This window comes from Poecile atricapillus, chromosome 1 (genome assembly GCF_030490865.1).
Source record: "Poecile atricapillus isolate bPoeAtr1 chromosome 1, bPoeAtr1.hap1, whole genome shotgun sequence".
NCBI lineage: Eukaryota > Metazoa > Chordata > Aves > Passeriformes > Paridae > Poecile > Poecile atricapillus.
This window is the reverse complement of record NC_081249.1, coordinates 7,501,625-7,521,576: the sequence shown is the minus strand read 5'-3', so window position 1 is coordinate 7,521,576 and position 19,952 is coordinate 7,501,625. Positions and strand designations below refer to the sequence as shown.

The window sequence follows — 19,952 nt, the reverse complement described above, 5'->3', positions numbered from 1 at the left end:
TATGTAGAGTTTTAAAATCTTCCCCCCTTAACAGCACAATAAACACTGTTTCCTATTATGCAACCCCTAACAACTACACAATTTTTTACTGATAATACATAATACAACAGGCTTGGGTTTTTTACTACTTGCCATAAATAAGCAAATAATATACTATTTGCAAGATATAAGAATAACATCTCTGTCTACCTTCGGTCTTAGTGGGCCACCTTCATTGTATTTCCAACTCTGCTCTTCTTAGAGATCTATCTATATATCTATCTATGATAAACTTGGGGTTTTTTCCATTTAAAAAGCTGATACTTCAAAATATTTCTTTTTGTGACTAAATTTTATAAGCATCAGATTTCTGCTGCAGATAAATAACCTGAAAAGGAAAGATACTGCAATTACCCAGCAGGAGTGTTCCTTTTAACACCACTATTGTTGAAGAAAAGGTTAAATGATTACACTGAGTAATATTCATAATCCTTACAGATAATGGAATTCTGCAAGTTTATGCAACTTGTTACATAACTTGAATAAGCAATGGTAGCATTCCAGAAGTAATTCAGATAATGAGCCAGAATACACATCTTAATGAACAAAAGTAAGTTATGTTTAAATACAACCAACCTTTCAAAGTAAGAAAAAACATTCTTTAAAGCCATTACCTCTTTGGCTCTCTGTACAGCATCACTTGGAGGATTCCTGATTTGTGGTGAAGATTTTGTGTTTATTTTGTCATAAAGCTGAAATAACAAGAAAACAAACTACTGAAATCATATGCTACTTTATATAAATTAATGAGTGTTTACAATAGCCTGCTTATGTTACCAGGATTAGGATGATTATTAAACTGCAAAATCCACAGATGTTCTGTATACAAAATCTAGCAGCCTAGGGTTTTGGCTTTTCATTTTTAAACATTTCCTGATTTGAACAGTGCCATAGATTCAGAGTTCATGGAATGACATGGGAAAGTTCAAGAGGTTAAGGGCTTCTGCAAACCTCCCATGATTTTGCCACAGATTTACAGAAACTATATTCTTCTACCAGAAGTGAGCCTGTGAATCTATAAACCAAACATTCTTCTACAAAATCAAGTTAACCTGCATAATTCCCTTTTCTCAATTAATCAAACCATCAAATATTCTGAACAGTAATTTAAATAAACCTTGGGATATGGGAAAATGCTCTTGCAGATAGACCGTTACAAAAGCCTAATACTCTGAGAACAGAAAAACAAACCTTCCAAGAGTGAATACTCATAAAAAAGGGCAACCTTATTTTACTAGGATTTTATATTAAACAACAGAATGTCACTGTATTTAAACAGGCTACTGCAAGCCTTCCATGTTAATTATTTTTTTAAAAAAAAACTTTTAAAAATCATTCAACTATCCAAAGCACAATGGAAGATTTTTCTTCAAGTTTCAAATTAGAGATTACATTTCAAGTGATATAAAGATGGCCATGCCTGTAATTATTTTCTAATTATGCTACACTATTTCTTTGATATGTAAGACAGAAAAAAAGACACAAATAACATTTTTAGGGAATTAGAGACATTTTTATCACAACAAGGGTGGTGAAACAATGCAACAAGTCGCCCAGGAAAGTTGGAGAATCTCTCAGCTTTGGAAATACTCAAAATTTAGCTGAAATTCAAAATACTGGATGTAAAAAAGCATTCAAAATACAAAAGCAACACTAAAACCTTCAGCAAATCCTAACACTGCCAAGGGTGAGGTGACAAGAAAGCACTGTTCAGGCTGCTCAGCAAGGAGTGCTCAGGAGCTTCCTCTGAGAAGTTCACAGCTCCACTGTTTGGCTTAGAATGGCCTTGGATGTTTGAAAAGGGGAATCTTGCCAGGACACAGAAGTGCCCTCTTCTCTTTCTCACAGAACATGAAATACCATTCAGTTTTAGTAGATACAAACTGCCATAAACGCAATCCAACATCACCATCACTTTCCCGGAACAATTTAATGAACATGTTGAACATTTCAAGCCCATACACAAATAAGCACAAAACCAGCAAGCAGTGTCACTTCCAGAAAAACATTCTCTGCAGGACAGTTACACCACTCTCTTGGGGAAAGAAAAGTAGAAAAGTCAAGCTAAATTTCTTCCAATGCAACAACTTCACCTTGTGCTGCCAAAACACCACTAAACTCCACAAGTTTAAGCAGCCTTTACCACTGTTCAAAGCTTTGAGTCAAAAGCTTTCTGCCAACTTGTAGTTTAGGAAATATTTTATTTGTGTATACAATTATTTGTTTTACCTTCTCTTAGAGAAATTAACAAAATCTACCCAAACTCCAGCAACTGCACATTACAAAGTACCATCCTTCTATGCCTGTTAAGAAACTGCATTGAGCACTGTGTACTGAACCAAAACACAGCAGAAAATTCAAGATACCCACCATGAATATTACTGAATGTCTTTTTCCTTTTTAAGAGTAATGAAATTAAAGAAAAGTTAATGAAAATGTTTTTATTAGCTATTTCTAGCAATGGTTCAATAGCTAAGTCGCTGAAGTTGCTGTTTGCCCTCATTACTGTGACCCAAAACAACCAGCAGTTTACAGAAACAATTTTCTCCCCACTAACAAGGGAGAGTTATCTTCTGAGATTAGGAAGGAGGCAAAGAGAAAATTAGGGAGCAGAGTTCCTCAAAGAATGTTTAGAAAAAAAAAAAATCAAGGCAAAGTTCAGACTAGACAAGGGTGCATTTATTTTTCCACAGTGCCTTCATGCTGAGGCATGGCACTTAAATTTCAACTTCTAGGACTTCTGCTTACTGAGGTTTGCTTCAAAGGCGCCAAACTATTAGGAGGAACTCTGACAGCACTTAAAAGAAAAACCTTCATATGTGCTTAAAGGTTTAAGGATGATATATTACCCAAGGCAAGGGATCCATTCTTTGTGGAGCTAGAACACGGCCTCACCCAGAGCAAGGATGTGGATTTGGAAGGTTCATTAGCATGAGGAGATCTCTTAATTTTCAAATGGCATACTCTAATTCAAATTAGTTCATGGAGTTGTTTTTACAAGAGGCAGGAGGAACAAAGTTTATAATGTGAATTAATGTCTGGTTTATAATGTGCATTAATGTTCATTAATGAACTGGTGAAGCAGTCCCATCTCCTTTGCAATCTTTGAAAATAGGTTGGTTTTGCAATTCTTTTCAGTATTTTTGCACTTAAATACTAGCTGTAGCAAAAGCAATTTAGAACTGAGGAATTTACAGTTTACATAATTAATTTATGAAAGCATTTGAATGTAGAGGTTTCACTCAGACACATTAAAAGAACATTTGCTCTCTTGGATGTAAGAATCTAAGATACCTTTAGATGAGTGTTTCACAAAGTGTATAAGAAAATTTGGAATGAAACCTGTTTGTATACATCATAGTTAAAAATGAACATTAATTGCACTCACAGCCAGGCTCTGTATGCTCCCTGTGGTACAGAACACATTACTTTGTGCAGTTAGCTACAGCATTTTAATCACAGAAACCCATCCTGTTCACAATGCTGTCACCTTTCACCAGCCCTGCAAATCTAAGTCCTACAGGACCACACCAAAGGTGGTTTCTTGTGGAACAGAATGAACTGGCTCATTCTCCACTGTCCTCTACATAAAGCCTTTCTATGCAATACCAACAGACTTACAGCAGGACAAAATGTGTGCCCTGATCATGGGCTTTCTTTTTGCTGGGAGTCTCTATTTTCCAGCAAATAACTCTACCCCCTCAGTCCAGGAACCCAACCTCCAACTATTTCAATCAGCAATAAGCATAAACATATCAATTAAAAAATTATACTAATTAAAAAAGAAGTAAAATGCCACAGCATATGTAACTTTTGGCATTTTCAGTCTTTTGAATACTTTGCATCTCAGTCTCACTCTTCAGCATCAGTTATTCTGCATTTTCTAGAAAGAAAATTGAAATTGAAAGCTTGCTTTAGACAAATTACCAATCCCAAATGTATTAACAAAACTTGATATAACAAACATACATTGACATTATAGCTAATAAACAGAATAGTACTGCTTATCAAAAACATAAGTTTTGATTTAAATTTTGCATGCTAGAACACAAAAGCTATGAAGAGAATACCCACAAGTTGAGTTGCTATCAGTTGACCAGCTTTTGCAGTGTTGAGACTTTTTGTCTTCTGCCTGTACAAAGGGAGCTCGTCTCTTCTGATATTTAAAGCAGACAGCCCAAAGCCTAATCCACAATCAGGCAGGCGAGACAAAACAACAAACTCTTCTCTTCTGACTAGTTTTTCAGATGTGCAGAAATTCCTTTTTAACCATTTCCTGTAAGAGGAGTCAGAATACTGTCCCAATGCATCCCCCATTCAATGTCACACTGAAAAATTTAGATATGTCACAAGTAGCAGAAATTCAGCCTCGCTGCCTGGTCTGATCTTTAATGTAATAAAGATCAGATCACACAGTGAAATCAGTAAGTATTTTATCTACCCAAACCTCAAAGTTTATGTGAGGCAAATGAGAAACTTCTTAAAACAAGAGCTACTGAGCTGCCAGAGCATAAAGTCCCCTGGTCCTTCAATAACAATACACATTTTGTGGGGATCCAGTTGCAATTCAGCCCAGATACTTGGCTGCCAACCTCAAATATTAAACCCCCACACTGAAACATCTAAAAATAATTATTACAATATGTCCTTATATATTTAACTTTCTGAACAGTTTAATCACAGGCAACACAGTGATCTTAGAGGGTTGTTTTTCACCACTTTTAGGTTTTTGTATCATCTAAAAAATTCTCATCTGGAGGTGCTGCACAGCAGCATTGACTAACAAAGATGGTTTTTGCTCTGTTACCCTCCACAGCTCCCTATCCTGGTTCTCCATCCACCCCAGAGGTTTTATGTGTTCGGAGACTGAAAGAAATTCACCACCCACTGAATAAGTAATACTCACAGGTAGCAGTATCAAAGAATGGCTAAAATTAAAGGGACAATTAGATAAATGCTAGATCAATTCTTTCTTTCTTCTGCCAGTTCTGTTTCACATCTCCTTTTCCATGCAAAGTTTTATAATGTTCCCATGGGTGCCTCTTTCCCTGGGATTCTAAGCTCTCAAGGAAATACATCCCTGAAGCTATAAACTCCTACTGGAAAACACAGAGTAGCAAGGTCACAGCAGAGGCCTTATCTTCAACTTTGTTTAAAGACAGTTTACTCTTTCAAACCCTCTGTTCTCCACTTTTAAGGACTGTGCATGAAGTTAATTTTTACCATTTTAGCATCAGAGACCTAACATTTGCTTCCCAGCATAATTCTACAGAACGTGTTACAGTTCCATCAAAGTCCAAAGCATCTTTTAGACTCTGCTTTGTGCCTGCTGGGGCATTATAGCTTTACAGCCCTCCACAGCTTCAAATCTTATTCTGTGATACACTTGCTGTAGAAGAGGAGCATAATCAACATTTGCATTCCAGTTCCTCACCCAGTGAAATGCTGAGCAATGGAAACAAAACTAATTCAACAAAAAGGTTCAGGAAGCAGTTTATCAGCTAAAATCAAGATTCCCTGACAGAGTGTTCACAGAAGACAGTCTGAAGCAGAACATTAATTCTGTTGGAACAAACAAATGTTTCTGTCATGTTCCAAAACTGGCAGCTGCCAGCACTGCAGCTTGTTACTGGCGGCACTCAGACTTTCAGTAACCCTGACAAGGGTTATGCAGATTTGAAATACTCAATTCCTCTGTACATATCCACATTCAAGCAACACATGAATAATCTTTCCTGTAAAAAACGTTGCAGTAGCAACTGGACTCTGAATTTCAGTTTTAAGTTTGAACACTCACATGACAGAACTGAAAAATATACTCTTCAAATTTTTAGAGGAACTTTTATCTTCAAAAAGCAGGACAACTGTACCTTGTTTTAGAAGTCATCTATATTCTTACATACTCATAATGTGTCTTTTAGAACAGAGTTACACTTGGTGCTGGTGCTACCTGTATCAGAAATAAACACAAAACCAGATTTTCTTACACCTTTACCTACTAGAAGTAAGAGAAAATGATTCCAGCTAAACTCAGTCAGCCCTATGCAATTTCAGCTTTTACTTGAAGCTGCTTTTCTTTTTTTTTTTTTTTAATCATTCCTCATCTGGGCTCCTTCACTTGTTTTGTTTTAAACTGAAATGTAACTTTTTGGAATAGAGGAGAGAAACTCAACTGGGCAAAACCATTTTTCTCTGTGCATTAGTTCAGTTCCCACTGCATGTGACTGGCAAACAAGTGTGTTCTAGAGAATGAGAAACTTCACTGCACAAACCCTGAAATCCTGACACACCAGTGAAGCTAAATGCCAACTGGAGAATGTTTAATACATATTAACAGGTTGTTAATGACCACATTTCTGAGGCACACAGAAGATAACACCTGTTTCTTAGGGGTCACTGCCTTGCTATGGGAGAAGGAGATCTATAAACTGATCTACTTCAAGAACTGACAGAATAAAATTCCTGACCCTTCAGTGTGTTACACATGACAACAAACTGCCTGTCAGATGTGCTCCTACTGAGCTGCCAGAACAGCATCTTAGTAAAACACAAATTACAAAGGTTTATTTTACTGAAGATGAACACATATTAAACAACGGGTGAGAGATACGGTATGTCTTTAGTCAAGGTGGAACCCTGAAATGATTGTAGAATCACTTTGAGATTCTTTGAGAAGGAAAACACATCCTGCAGCCCACAGCCAAAGGACTCTGCATGTATTGCCTTTGCAGTGATCCAAAGGGTAAAAAGGATCCCAGAAAGAAATCCTCTTCATTGCCTTCACTGGGTCTGTCAGTGGCAATCTGGTGACATCAGAGCTGTAAGGAAAGCACACAGCCCTTCACCTGTGTCAGCAACAGGGAGAGATGCCCTGTGGCATCAGACATTACCAGTCAATGTTTTATCATGTGTCTCTTCCACTGACATATTTTGTATGCTTGGAAACATGAAGGAAACCAGAAGGTTAAGGTAAAGAACACTGAAGAGGTTTTTCATCCTGTTATGTAGCTAAGTGTTGGCATATCTGTTGCATATCTTTCTGTATGTCTATCTAAAAGGTTATAATGCTGCAGCAAAACTGCAGGCAGTCATGAACCACAGGGAAATCACACAAAGTTCAGTCTAAAACAAAGACTACACAAATCTCTGCAGCTCCACACACTGATACAGTGAAAAACAGATTCAAGGAATCATTTATGCTTACATTGGTTCAGACCCCACAGATATTCAGTAATACCTGACTTGCATATTCTATTTCTTTGCAAGGGGCAAAGTTTCTACCTTCAGTATACATGAACTACAAACAAATTTTAACTCTGTTGTAGAACTTTTCCTTTTTAGCAGAGATTATCAATTGCTATGCACTTACTCTGTAAATCAAAACCTTAACACTTCAGAGGCAAAAGAGCCAAGAAAAGGAGTGTATTTGTAAACAATAAACTCCAAGATGTGTGCATTTCTTCCCCCATTGTGCCTCTGTATTCGCTTCACAGTTACCAAGAAGACTTTTATTTATTTATGTATTTCAAGTTGTCTCACAGAAGTACTGATAATGAAAGGTTATGCTACTCCTCAAAATCACAGCAGACATTATTTTCTTCTGTTTAATTTCAGGTGTCCCTAAATGCTTCATTCGTGTATGATGAACTCAGACTCTGGTGTCTGACAGCATTTTATTTCCTTACAAAGTAGGACTCTAACCTAGTAATTTGTCTCCTATTTTAAGGAAAACCCACATTAATACTCATCATAAAAATTTTATTGAGTGTAGAAGCTGCAATTCTCCACAAGTGACAGCAGATGTTAAAAGACATGCTAGACAGTACACAGACATAACCAGACTTTATTCTGTTCACACTGCAAATGTTTTAACATCTTTTGCAAAGATGAAATCTGCCAAACTAAGACGAGATAAAGGTAATGCTTTGCAATGGCAGTACCAACAAAACCAGCACAGCAGCTGGAAAACCAACAGAATAAAATTCAAAGGTCCCATTTAAAAAAATCAAAGCACTCTCACTCTGGAATGTACCAGTAAGTAGCACTGGGAAAACCTTGGGCTTAGAGCATGATTTCCCAAGGTACTCTAACAGGCTAGTGACTTCAAGGACACAAAAATCCCATTATTTCAATAATAGAGTCACTTTTTTTTTTTTTTTTTTTTTTTTTTCACTGCATCAGATATAATTGAAGCTGCTCTTAACAAAACCAAGGTAATGCACTTTTTAGAGGTGACACCATACAGCTGATGAGACAGAAGTAAATGGAAAAGACACTGAGGTGCTGGACAGAGTTTAGATAAAGACACTGAAAAAGGGTCTGGAGCAGAAGTCTAAATAGGGGGAGGAGAGAACTTGGGGTGTTTAGTCTGGAGAAAAGGAGGGTCAGAGGAGACCTTATCACTCTACAACTCACTCAAAGGAGTAGCAAGCTGGGGCTGATCTCCTCTACCAAGTAACAAGGGATAGGTCAAGAGCAAATAGCCTAAAGTTGTGCTAGGGAAGGTTTTAGGTTAGATATTAGGGAAAATTTTAACCAAAAGGGTTACTGTGACAGGCTGCCTGGTGAAGTGGTGGACCTGGCAGTGTCAGATTCACAGCTGGACTCGATGACCTTAAAGATTTTTTCCAACCTAAATGATTCAATAAGCACCAGGAAAAGCTACTCCCTCAGTACAGAAGGATTTTATAAAGAGGTTTGTTCCATGGACAACACCTTTGCTCCTTTCTTTCCTCTACCTTTCAATACGGGCTAATAACCAAGAACAGGAACTAACAGAGTCAGGTTAGGCCTAAATGGGCTTCTTTCCCAATCCTCTTGGCCAAAGTACCAACCTCGTCAGGGTTGGATCATCACCCTGAAGAGAAAATGCTAATGACCACGAACCTCATTCCAGGGGGATCCAGAACCCATAAAACTAGTTAAATCCACAATAACTAACAAGAACACAGCTCCTCTCCTGCTCTGTGACATGGAGCACACCCTGCAGCAGGAGGTGCTAATGCTGGAATTAACAAGTATTTTTGTTTCTCCCTATTCACGTATTCTGAGCATAAAAATACACTGCAATGAGCTCACCAGCATTCAGACACAGGAGCAGAGCTCACTGAACTGTTTGTACATTGTCTTTGGGTTTTTGAACGTAAACTAAGTGCACACTGAAGTATCACTCCAAAATTAAGCTCCCAGCACTAAGAAAGCTGAAGCATTATTCACGATTTATGGCCCAGGTGCTGCAACATTTCTTTATTTTTGTCATTTCTCAGAGTAGATCCCAAGCTCTTGGAGAAATAATAAAAGTAAGAATCTGAAGGTTTATAAGGAAAAAAACCCAAACACAAGAGGTAGCCCTTATGGTTAAAAAGGAACTTGAACTACACACAACAAAAGAAGTGAAGAAAATGTAGAAAGTTAAGTATGAAATTGATCCTCTTTATCCCAAGACAGTATCAGTTAAAATAATTAAATGTTCCACAAGAGCCTGGAATACAATGCTACTGTTCTTTGATGTATCAGGGCCCAGTAACTTAAAAATACACTGAAATAATGGGAAATTTCAGTTCCACAAAAAAAAGAAGTCTATGGATTTTGGAGTAAGAGATATTGGTGCACACAGACACAATGACACACCTTTTACACAGGGGAGATGACATCAGGCCAAGAAGTATAGGCTAAGTATTAAAATTCCCATTTCAAGTACATTATCTGAGCTGAGTTTCACTTGAGGATTCACCACATCAGTATCAAGCTTACAAAAATACACAAAATGACAGAATATTAGTTAAAAAGAAAACAGGTTAAGCATAAAAAATTAACTCTCACAGTGTCATGAAAACTGAGGTAGAATTTTATATTGTTGGAAGGTGTTAGATACATAAATTTCTCAAAAATTACAGTTACTTATAAAAGTAACTGTTGGCTCATATTTGCATTAGCCTTGTGTTTAAGAGACCCACTCACTTATCACTATTATATACTGTAAAAATGTGGAACAAGAATGCTTTCTGCTCTGAAGACTAGATATAAAATAAATCCCCCATTTAATAAGGCAGAGGAACAGGAAGAACAAGGAAACAATGAGATGATGCTGAGTGGCAAAGTGATCCACCTGTCCCAGTAGCAGAGAAAATGAAATGCAAAGGTATGATGGAAGATGAAAATGGAAAGTATTTTAGAGAATGATTATGAAGTAATGCAGAACGAATTCCAGGATAGCCTCTGCTTTTTGTGTTCTTTCAGACAGAGCTTCCAGAGAAGTTACCTGTTAGAGAACAAATGAACTGCACTGGTGGTGATGATCCAGCCCACCTGCTGAAGGAATTCTTCACAGTTCTCCCTAAGGCTTGGTCATTGTTCTGTCTACACTGCTTGGGGAAGGAGTTCCCACTGCAGTGTGGGACAGTCCCTCCCACTCCCTGAGGCTGAGCACGCCGCCTCTGCACTGGGATAAAAGCCAGATTTGATTCCCCAAATAGCAAGGTGCCTTCCTGCCAACACAGTTTCTTCTTTTTAACAAATACTTTCCATGTGTTTTCGTTTTACAAAGATACGAAGTAAAGGACAATTAAAAATATGAAAACAATGTGTTTTAAAAATGATAAAGTGTTATTTCACTTAAGCATAATGTGTTCTGAGGGATTTTAAGCAAGACATCCATAATACACTTTGTGATCTGTTTTTGCAAAAGAGAGGCATTCAGGTTTCACTAAAACATCTTCCCCCTATAAGTGTTAAAAAAATCAGTATTCAAGAGGTTAAGGACCAATGTGCATCCAAAAAACTCGAACCACACTATGTGATTCACATAGAAAGACATTCTCCTTCAAATCAAAACACAGTAAAACTAGATGACCTAGGAAAATATTTAAGATTTTTATACACATCTGCTAGTTTTATTTTCTACATCATATGATAGATATTCCACCAGTCTGCTCATGATTTAAAATAAAAGAAAAAACGAAATGAAAGCATCCTGAAGAGAAAAATCAAAATGTTTTTTGCTTCCCCCCGCTTTTTTTTCATTTCTAAAGTATACATTAAAATCAGTAAAATAATACACTTTGCTCAAAAAAGAGTAAATCAGGGATGAAAGCATGTAGAGTTTAAAAAATTGTCAAACAGAGGACTATAGTATCAGCCATGCCTCGACACTGCTGAATAATTGCAACTTTTACAAAGGACATTCAAATTTGCTGTGCCAACATCCAGACTGGGAGGGTAAACAGAACAAACCAAAATAAACCCAGCAGAAAGCTTTAGCCAACCATGTGAGAAGCTAAACTGAGGTTCCAACAACATTCATTCTAGCAAAAGAGAAAATATGTTTCCTTAAAAGTCTGGACTTCAGGACCAAATCTGTTTGGATGACAGAGTTCAAAAGAAATCCTAAGGAAACTCTAAAGTGTGCATGGATGCAGGTTCCTGTGAAACACTACCATGAGCAACAAAAGATAACAGACACAGAAGTGAGATTCTCTTGAGAAATCAGTATGCCTTAAATATATGCACTGTGAATATAAATTAAACGCGAAAAAGAAAGAAGTGGCTACAGACAGAGACATGATCCAAATGGCCAGTGCGAAATTAATTCAACCTCATTTAGTTAAAACCATAGTGTGTAAGGTGTTAAGCCAGCAAAAAGTAAAATAAACTTTCTTGAAAGCTTGTATCATTTCTATCACAGAAATAACACTTACCTCAAGGATTCCATCTATGAAAATAATGTAACAAACTTTTAAAATTAACAGCCAAAAGACATCAGCCTACAGAACTATCACTGCCTTGGGACAGACAGATGCAGACAAAGCCAGCAGAGAGGCCCCAGTCACACAAAAGCTGATATTGTTCTCCTGCTGGGTGAAAATCTCGCTTGTAAATTGAGCGACATCTGCATTCAGAATCAGCCCAGCCAGGGCCCTGCAGAGGTGACCAAAGCACTCCACTCAACAGGAGAATGATTTCTCTTATCTCCTTCAGTGCAAGCAGCTGCACGAATCAGCAGCTCCTGGGGTTACATTTGAGCAAAATTCCTTTGATGCACTGTTAGAGACGAAACATAATGTGTAAAATTCTTCCCCACTAAGCACAGCCTTGAAGCCCACTATACTTTGCAAAACAAATAATTAGTGAAGTAAAATCTTTTGTCGTGACCTCCAAAATTAGTAACCTCTTCACATTTCTTTCCAAGTTCTTTATCAGTACTGCTGACACAGGACAGCAGTGTCTCCTAGAATGTCTTCCATGAAAGTCAATAAAAAAGAATTTAATTCAAGCATTTGATAAGGCTTCTAAAAAAACTGTCTATGGTAATAAAAAACTGCTTTCACTATTTAAATTTAAGTCTGTTTTTCCACAAAGTTATTTATATACTGTACTGCATTCTTTATCATCTAAATTGGATACTGGAATGAAACAGTCTATAAAGCTTTATATAGTCATAAACTCAGACATTTCTAAGTGACACAGAGAAATGACCTACAGCATTCACCAGAATTTTGATCATCACACATTTAACAGAAGCAAGAAAAAAGAAAAATCTGTCCTAACCAAAGCTACTTTTTTACTTAAAGAAATAATAAAAAAACCCTCAATCATTAAACAATAATTTTTTTTAGGCAGTGAATATGTCTATCTGGTTGTTTCTAGAAGGGCCTTTTTTTTACTCTCTGCAGTAAACACAATTAAGTTTTTAATAATAAATTGTGTAACTTCAGTGCAGGAAAAATACCATCAACACAAATAATAGGTTTCTGTAAAATGATGAAAAAAACACAGAACGAAACTATTCAATAAATCCACATCAGGATATGCTTCTCTACTGCAGGATTTGGCTGAGAGTGAATATAAACTACTTTCTAAGTAGTTGGCACCTTTTTTCTCCTTGTTTTGAACACCTTTGGCCACCAAGTAAATTGGAAGAGAGTCTTAAGACAGTTATCTAAACAAATTGATTAAAAACAATTGATGGGATGATGCCTTCAGAGGTTCCTGTCCTCATAACACCCAAGTTAATGAAATGCTTAGAAAGCAATATTTCTATTTTCTATTAAAAAACCCAACACATGGATCATTAACAAAATGACTGTCCTTTCTTTTCTGGCCTTCAGAAAAAGTTATTTCAGAGGTAAAATAAGGTATTTCAGCAGCAGGCATGATCTACCATCATGTGCTTAATCTAAAAATAAGGATAACTCTTGAGAAAGAGTAGGAACACAAGAACCAATTTAACTGTGGAAAATGGCCACAGAAGAGGAACAGCAGTTTAATGCAAAGTGACAGCCACAACTTCCAACAGAACAGAAAATTCCAACTTAGTGGGATATAATGGTTTATAGGTTAATTGGTCTGGTGGCTTTGGTAACCCCAAATACTCTGAGAGGAATAAACAGTTTCCCTGATAGAACTTCATCCAAGTACAACTGGTGATTTCTTTCAGAAGTCTGAGAAGGAAATTGGAATAGTATTGATACAAAACCAGAAACCAATCTCCCACATTTAAGTTACTGCCATGAAAGCTACCCTTTCAAATAATACTGTCTGTAACTTGCTTAAGGCTTTGAAATATGCCTTTCAGGACACTGCACTATTTCAGAACTATATTTTGTATTTTTCTAATCAAAGTATCTTTTGGAAGATTCTATCATCTCCCTTCCACATAGCATAATAATAATAAAAAAAAGCTTTTTGATGGCATTTTGTTGTCATAGATATCTTTATAAAGTGCAATTAAATGCATCCCTTTCTGTTTATGAGAATGACTGTGATGAAGAATGTGAAAATTTTAAGAGTTCACTGCTGGTTATTCTTATTTGAAAAGCTACAACAGAGCATTACAGCAATAACAGGTTATGAATGAAGTACTAGGAACCAGACTGGTACTGTCAAGGACAGAAAAAAGCAAAAGCATTGCAGAAGCATGAGTTAATGTCTGGCAGACCTGTCATCCAGAAAAATACTGAAACTAAGGCCATGTGTTTTTTTACCCAAAGCCCAAGAAGTTATATGGTAACATAATAATGGTTAATAAATATCTAAAACCTTTCTGCATGAGTGACACAAGTGTTTTGGTTCTTACTACACTCATGTTATTCTATTCCTCTCCAGATGTTTTATTTCTTATTCATATTAACTGATCACCTTTCTATACTACAGCATGCCACATAAAAAGCAATTTAAGCATCTGGGATGCAAGCTAGATAAACTTAAATTGGGAAAAAAAATCATATCTTAATGCAAATTGCAAAGATGAGTTGTTGGAGATGCAATTCAGGAAAGTCATGAGCTCCTTGTCCCTTCCCCCTGTGTGCTTCATATATATTTTATCCAATGACTGTTGATGTAAAATGCATAAACAGTTATCAAAGAACAAATATCAGAGCTGCAGTGTTGTGCCAGAGCAATGCCATCATCACTTCGCAGCCAACTCCCCATCTCTGGATCCTCCAGTCCAGGGGCAGCTGCACTGTGGGGAAGCTCTGCCAGCAGCTTTGTGCTCCCACACAGGCCAGCTCAGAACCCAGCAGCAGCTGGGGCCACTGCCAGACTGGATGTGGGCATTGGAATCCCTTAAACTTCAAGAATGCACAGAATTCAAGTGACTGATCAAACTGTAACAAGTGCACAAATCATTCACTACATTTTAAAGGCTCTGGACACCAAAGGACCCGTGGAGCTGTTTACATTCAGCTCGTGCTCCTGCAAAGCTGCACAGAGGAAGCAGAGCATTGAAGAGTTTTGCAGAAACTCTCTCAAGTATCCACAAACATAATCATCTACCTGCAGACCAGACAGCTGGAGTGACTCCTAATCCTGTGGCTCTTGCACTGGGTAAAAACCTCACACATCTTGTTAGATCTGTGATATCCACTGAGCTGTTCAGTTTCAGACATTGTACGAAAAGGGTCATCATCCATGTGGTCACACAAGCGTTTTGGTTTGATCTAGGAGTGTGTTTTTTAAAATTAATCTCATTATTCCTACATACCATTCTTTATTTTTCACCGCACAGTGTTACCAGAGCATATTTACTCCCAAACAACATTAAAATAAACAATGCTGCTCACCTACCAGTGGTTACTCAGTCCACAGGACTGCAGTACAACTGGCATAAAGTGAAAGCCTGTTCTAAGGAACACACAGAACTGTCAGCACAGGCTCCTCAGTGCCAGCTGCTTTGTGCTACAGATCTGCCACTGCTGTGCCAAGGTGCCTCTGTGCATTTGGGTCCATCTGGAGTTTTTTCTCAATGCAAGGTGTAGACTGTTTTATAGAAAAAGCTGGTCTGAAAAGCAAGTCCTCTGTCTTCAACATTAAGTATCCACATAACCCAGAAAAAAAACATGGGGGGAAGTATTTTTTCAGGTACTTTTCTTGACTTTTATTTTAGACCTCAGTGCTGTGCACATACAAAGTCACTGACAGCATGATGTGCTTTTGAATTTGTCATTCAATGAGTGTTTTGGCACTCCAGAAGACACTGCTGCCTTATGGACTAACAGCCCTCCAGAAACACAGAGCAATACAGATTTTAGATGATTGAGCCTATTACATACTGTGTCCAAGTGTAAAAGAGAAATGAGCATACCTTGGCCTTTCACAAAAAAAATTTCCCACTTGTAAGAATATCCCAAGAACTGGCCTAGGATCAGTACTGTTAATATTAACAATAATAGAATATGGACAGTTATAAAGTTGCGATTTTCTTTTTATTTGTTAATAAAAATAAAAACTAAAATCTGGCCCTTATTAAAAGAAAAAAATGCTATTCTGATGAATTATTTTAAAGCAAACCTTTTAACTCAAACTCTTAATCACTTACTTATTCTAAAATACTATATAGTACAGTCATAAAAATGTATTTTTGCATAAAGTGCTGGATGATTCTTACATTCTACAACTAAATAAATTGATTTTGGTATCAAACAAAAGAAAGCAGTATGCTCAGGATAAAACAAAATATTATCCAATGAACAACAGATACAGGAACACATTCAAATTTTTATCACAGAAAACTTACATCTAGTAATGTGTGAAGATGCTGATCCTGGAAAACACTGTGAAGAAAATCTAAGTCTTTTTCACTGCAGTCTGTAAGTGCATGAATTTCTTCCAGGCTGTCCAGCACCTGTGAAACTGCTCCTATGGGGCAACAAGGAAAAAAAAAAAAGAATAAAAAAAAAAATCAATAAAGCAATGACTCATGGCAAACTGAACTTTGGAAAAGGAAACTTTAAATTCATCTGGTACAACTAGAACAGGAGACAGGAATTTAAAAAAGCTGGAGTTTTAACAGGAAAACTCACTGAATAAATTTTACACATATCAAAAGGGCTCACAGATAATATAATTATACATAAGAAATGGCTTAATGGGAGAGATGTTAAAACCCGGTTTTATTAAGACCAGCTTTGTTCTATTTCAGCCTTGCTTCCAACAATGTCTTATGAAGTACCTGTCCTCACCATTCCCACCCCAACCTCCACTTCTCTTTTTGAACTGTCGGACAATTTCAAATACATTTTGTAAAATTTTGAGGCATCAGTTAAGAATTATTTTGAAATCAAATCCAAAACAACAGTAAAATCAGGAAAAACCAATGCTTTCACAAATATTTTTAAAATCAGTATCAGGATAAAGGAGGGAAGAGGGAGAAACACCTGGACTGCTGAATCCTCTGGGGGACAAAAAAGGCTGTAATGTGTTTTTGTTCTGTTTGTTCTGCTTGCCTGGTTATCTCCTACCCAGCTATTACACTTGCTGCTTTTTCACCAGGGCATTGGTTTGGGTCATAGGATGATGGGCATGATTTTTATATGGCATGGGGGTGAGAGAGAAGCGACAGCTATGGAGACAGAAAGGAGAAATGGGAGGCACTGTGGAAGGTGCAAGTCCATGAGGAAACGCTGAACTCTCAGCACCAGAGGACAAAGAAACAACACAAATCCACCAAGTACACCAGCCCATAGTGGTTCTGTATCAAACAACTTGCCTAAAAATCACAGTGTCAGTGGTGGCTGCCACCTTAGAATGCCAACTTTGGCTTATCTCAACACCCACTGACCATGTCTTCACTTCTTCCACTGTGCCAAAAGCATCTGGTAAGAAGGCAGCACATCCAGTGAGTCTGCAACAATGCTGGTGGTCTGGCAGTGGACCACTGAATGCTTTTTCATAAATAAATTGTTAATTCTGGACACGGGATTCTACACATTCTCTATTTCACCAATTTCTCATCAATATGTTTATTCTGTTTACTTATATGTTTACCTTTGTCTTTTTGACAAGAGAGATAATATCTAAAAAATTGCTGCATTCCTTGAAATTCTATCCTCTATTGCACGAACAATTCTTACCAGCCTTCCTTAACTCAAAGCATTTTGTACTGCATTTTCAGAATGTAATACAAAAAAAATACACCAGACAGGCTCTTAACCACACAGGGAAAGAAGTTAACTTATTTCGCTGAAAATCTTGAAAAACTGGATTGAGCGTTAAAAAATACACAAAAACTACTATACAAGACTTGCAATCTCATGGTTTAGAAGGAGAAATAAATTACAAATCTAGAAACTCTTGCATCTCATTTAGTACAAACCTCAGCCTAGGATTCTCCTCACAGTTCTGTGTACAACAAGGTTTGAGAACCACAATATCCCCTTCACTCACATGTCTCAGGAGCACTAAAACTTCTTAGTTCTCTCCCATCAAGTGTGTTGGACTACTTATACCTATTTGATGTACTAATTTATGTTATTTTAAAAACCTGTGGCTGCCAGCAAATAAAACAAATGGTTTGACTTTTAGTAGTTGTGGTGCATGAGGTCAGGTGCACTGAAAAAGAGAAAAATTTGCTTCCTCTTTGATAATGAACAAGGCTGCTCAGCTGAAAGGAACCATTCACAACCCTCTGAGATCCAGCAGGAAAGCTGATAAAATATAAAATATAAGGATTGGGGATGTGCTGGTAAGAGGATGGAGAGATCACAGCTAAGCCTCAAAGGCAAGGAAAACAAACTACCCAGGGACCCCAAAAAGGATTGCACTGTTGCCTTTACATCTTCAGCACGTCAGTTAAAGGTGGATGGACCTAGAGATCTCCAAGCCTGAAGGAAATTGCTTGACTTTCCAGGATGCAATTGGTAGAAGAAAATTTGTTAAAATTCTCTTTTATTTCTGCTCTTTTCATGCTGAGTTAGAATTATTTTATTTTCAAGCAAAATTTCTTGTTCTAGGTTCAAAGCCCTTTCTGTGTACTTGGAGCATTTAAGAAAAACTCAAGAGAAGATTCACTTCAGAGGCCTGGGTATCTTAAGAGTCTCTAATAATGCTCAGTGTTGCCCATAATCACAAAAACCTGAGCCAAATCTGGAACCAGTAAGAAGTATGTTCAAAGTTGCCTGCAGTGCTGTGTTATTGTGAAACACCAAACATTCTGGATCACCACATTTTTTATTTGACAGTGTTATTTCCATTGCAAACTTTTTTTTTGTGGAATACTTTGCTGGCTTTGAAATGGAAATGAAAAAAAAAAAATTAGGGATTGATCATTAGGTCTTTTTTTCTCCTGCTCATTGGTAACATTGAATAGAAGGCTGTAAAATGAAGTTTCCAAGAATGTCCTTAAGAAATTTGAGGGGACTTTCTGACAGAGACTTTGTTAATCTCCCAAATGACAACTTTACCTTATGCTTTTTTTTTAAACTATAATCTTATGCTTCACCTACTGCCATGCCCCTCACTCATTTACAGATATTGTGCACCTGCATGAGAAAATGGCATAGCAGCAATATACTGACAGTATGTTAGTGCTTAAAAAAAGTGACAGAACAATTTTAGAGGCATTTTTGTGAACACTCAAACTCTCTTTGTTACAGACATCTGTTAAAAAAATCTGAAAGTTCCTTTTGGAAGAGTTTTAAATTCAGAGAAGAGATACGACATAAAATAAAATTAACCAACCTTTACAGCATACCTGTTTCTAAAAAGATTCATATTCAAGCTAAATTTCTAACCTTTGGGGAAAGTGTAAAGGCACTCAATATTTATAATTAAAGCTTATATCCTCTTGAAACAGGATTTAACTTCTTTTCAACATTGCAAGTGCACCCATTTTAGCCTCATCATAAAGGAAGGACTTAAGTGAATTATTACAATCATATAAGCTAAAATCTCAGAGTTCTCATGGTCTGTAGCAGTTACAGATAGAACCTAGAAACAGGCAAATTAAAATGATGCATAAATATTAGTAACTCAGGAAAAATCAGCAAGTTGACTAACTTGACTGGCTGTGCTTGTTTTTTAAGACTCCATAAAGTAATCTTTGTTGAAAAATGCTGCTCACTGACCCAGAATTTTCAAGTAGCCCCAACTTTTGGGTGAAATGAATCTCACCCTGCACCTTAAGTTACTGTAAGAACAGATCCAATTGCACAGGAAAGGCTGCAATTCCAGTGATATAAATAGAAGACTCTGCAGAAACAGTAACAAAATCCACACCAAACATGGTTCTGTGAGAAGACTCTGGATCCTCCTGTAAATACACAGTAAATGACCTCAGTGTCCAAAGGAGCAGTGACACTCTGGGCCATGCACACAACCTCGTCTTTCTTGTATTCCCGTATGAATACCTAAGAAAGGATGGCTGCAACCATTCAGAGTTTCCTGGGGACTGCCAGTTCTGAAAAGCTGAAAACTATGGACTGTCATATATAATAAAGAAGAAAACCACATTAGAATGCTTATGACAGTCTCCTGCAGTCAGTATTAATATATAAAATGCTTTTGTAGTTAGTGGAATGACTTCTCAAGGATGATACCGAATTACTTCTGAGAAGACAGAGATGAACTGAGCAGTTTTCTGCCTACTGAGGCAGATCTATTATTTATCAGAGACATGTATTTGTTTTATGAGGCAG

The 19,952-nt window shown here is 37.1% G+C and overlaps 1 protein-coding gene across 7 annotated transcripts in view; it reads right to left on the bottom strand.

Annotated features, from left to right (window-relative positions):
- The window catches only part of CASK (calcium/calmodulin dependent serine protein kinase), a 188,376-nt gene that overhangs the window by 36,860 nt on the left and 131,564 nt on the right, over nt 1-19,952 (bottom strand). For 5 of the 7 annotated variants that reach the window (XM_058838045.1, XM_058838055.1, XM_058838064.1 and 2 more), the window contains 2 exons: nt 16,055-16,176; nt 654-731 (listed from right to left, as the gene is read on the bottom strand). In XM_058838045.1, coding sequence (XP_058694028.1) covers nt 654-731; nt 16,055-16,176 — 200 coding nt within the window. Of the gene's footprint in view, nt 1-653; nt 732-10,300; nt 10,388-11,735; nt 11,953-16,054; nt 16,177-19,952 lie in introns of those variants that run through there. The other 2 variants (XM_058838091.1, XM_058838098.1) reach the window with 2 other exon arrangements.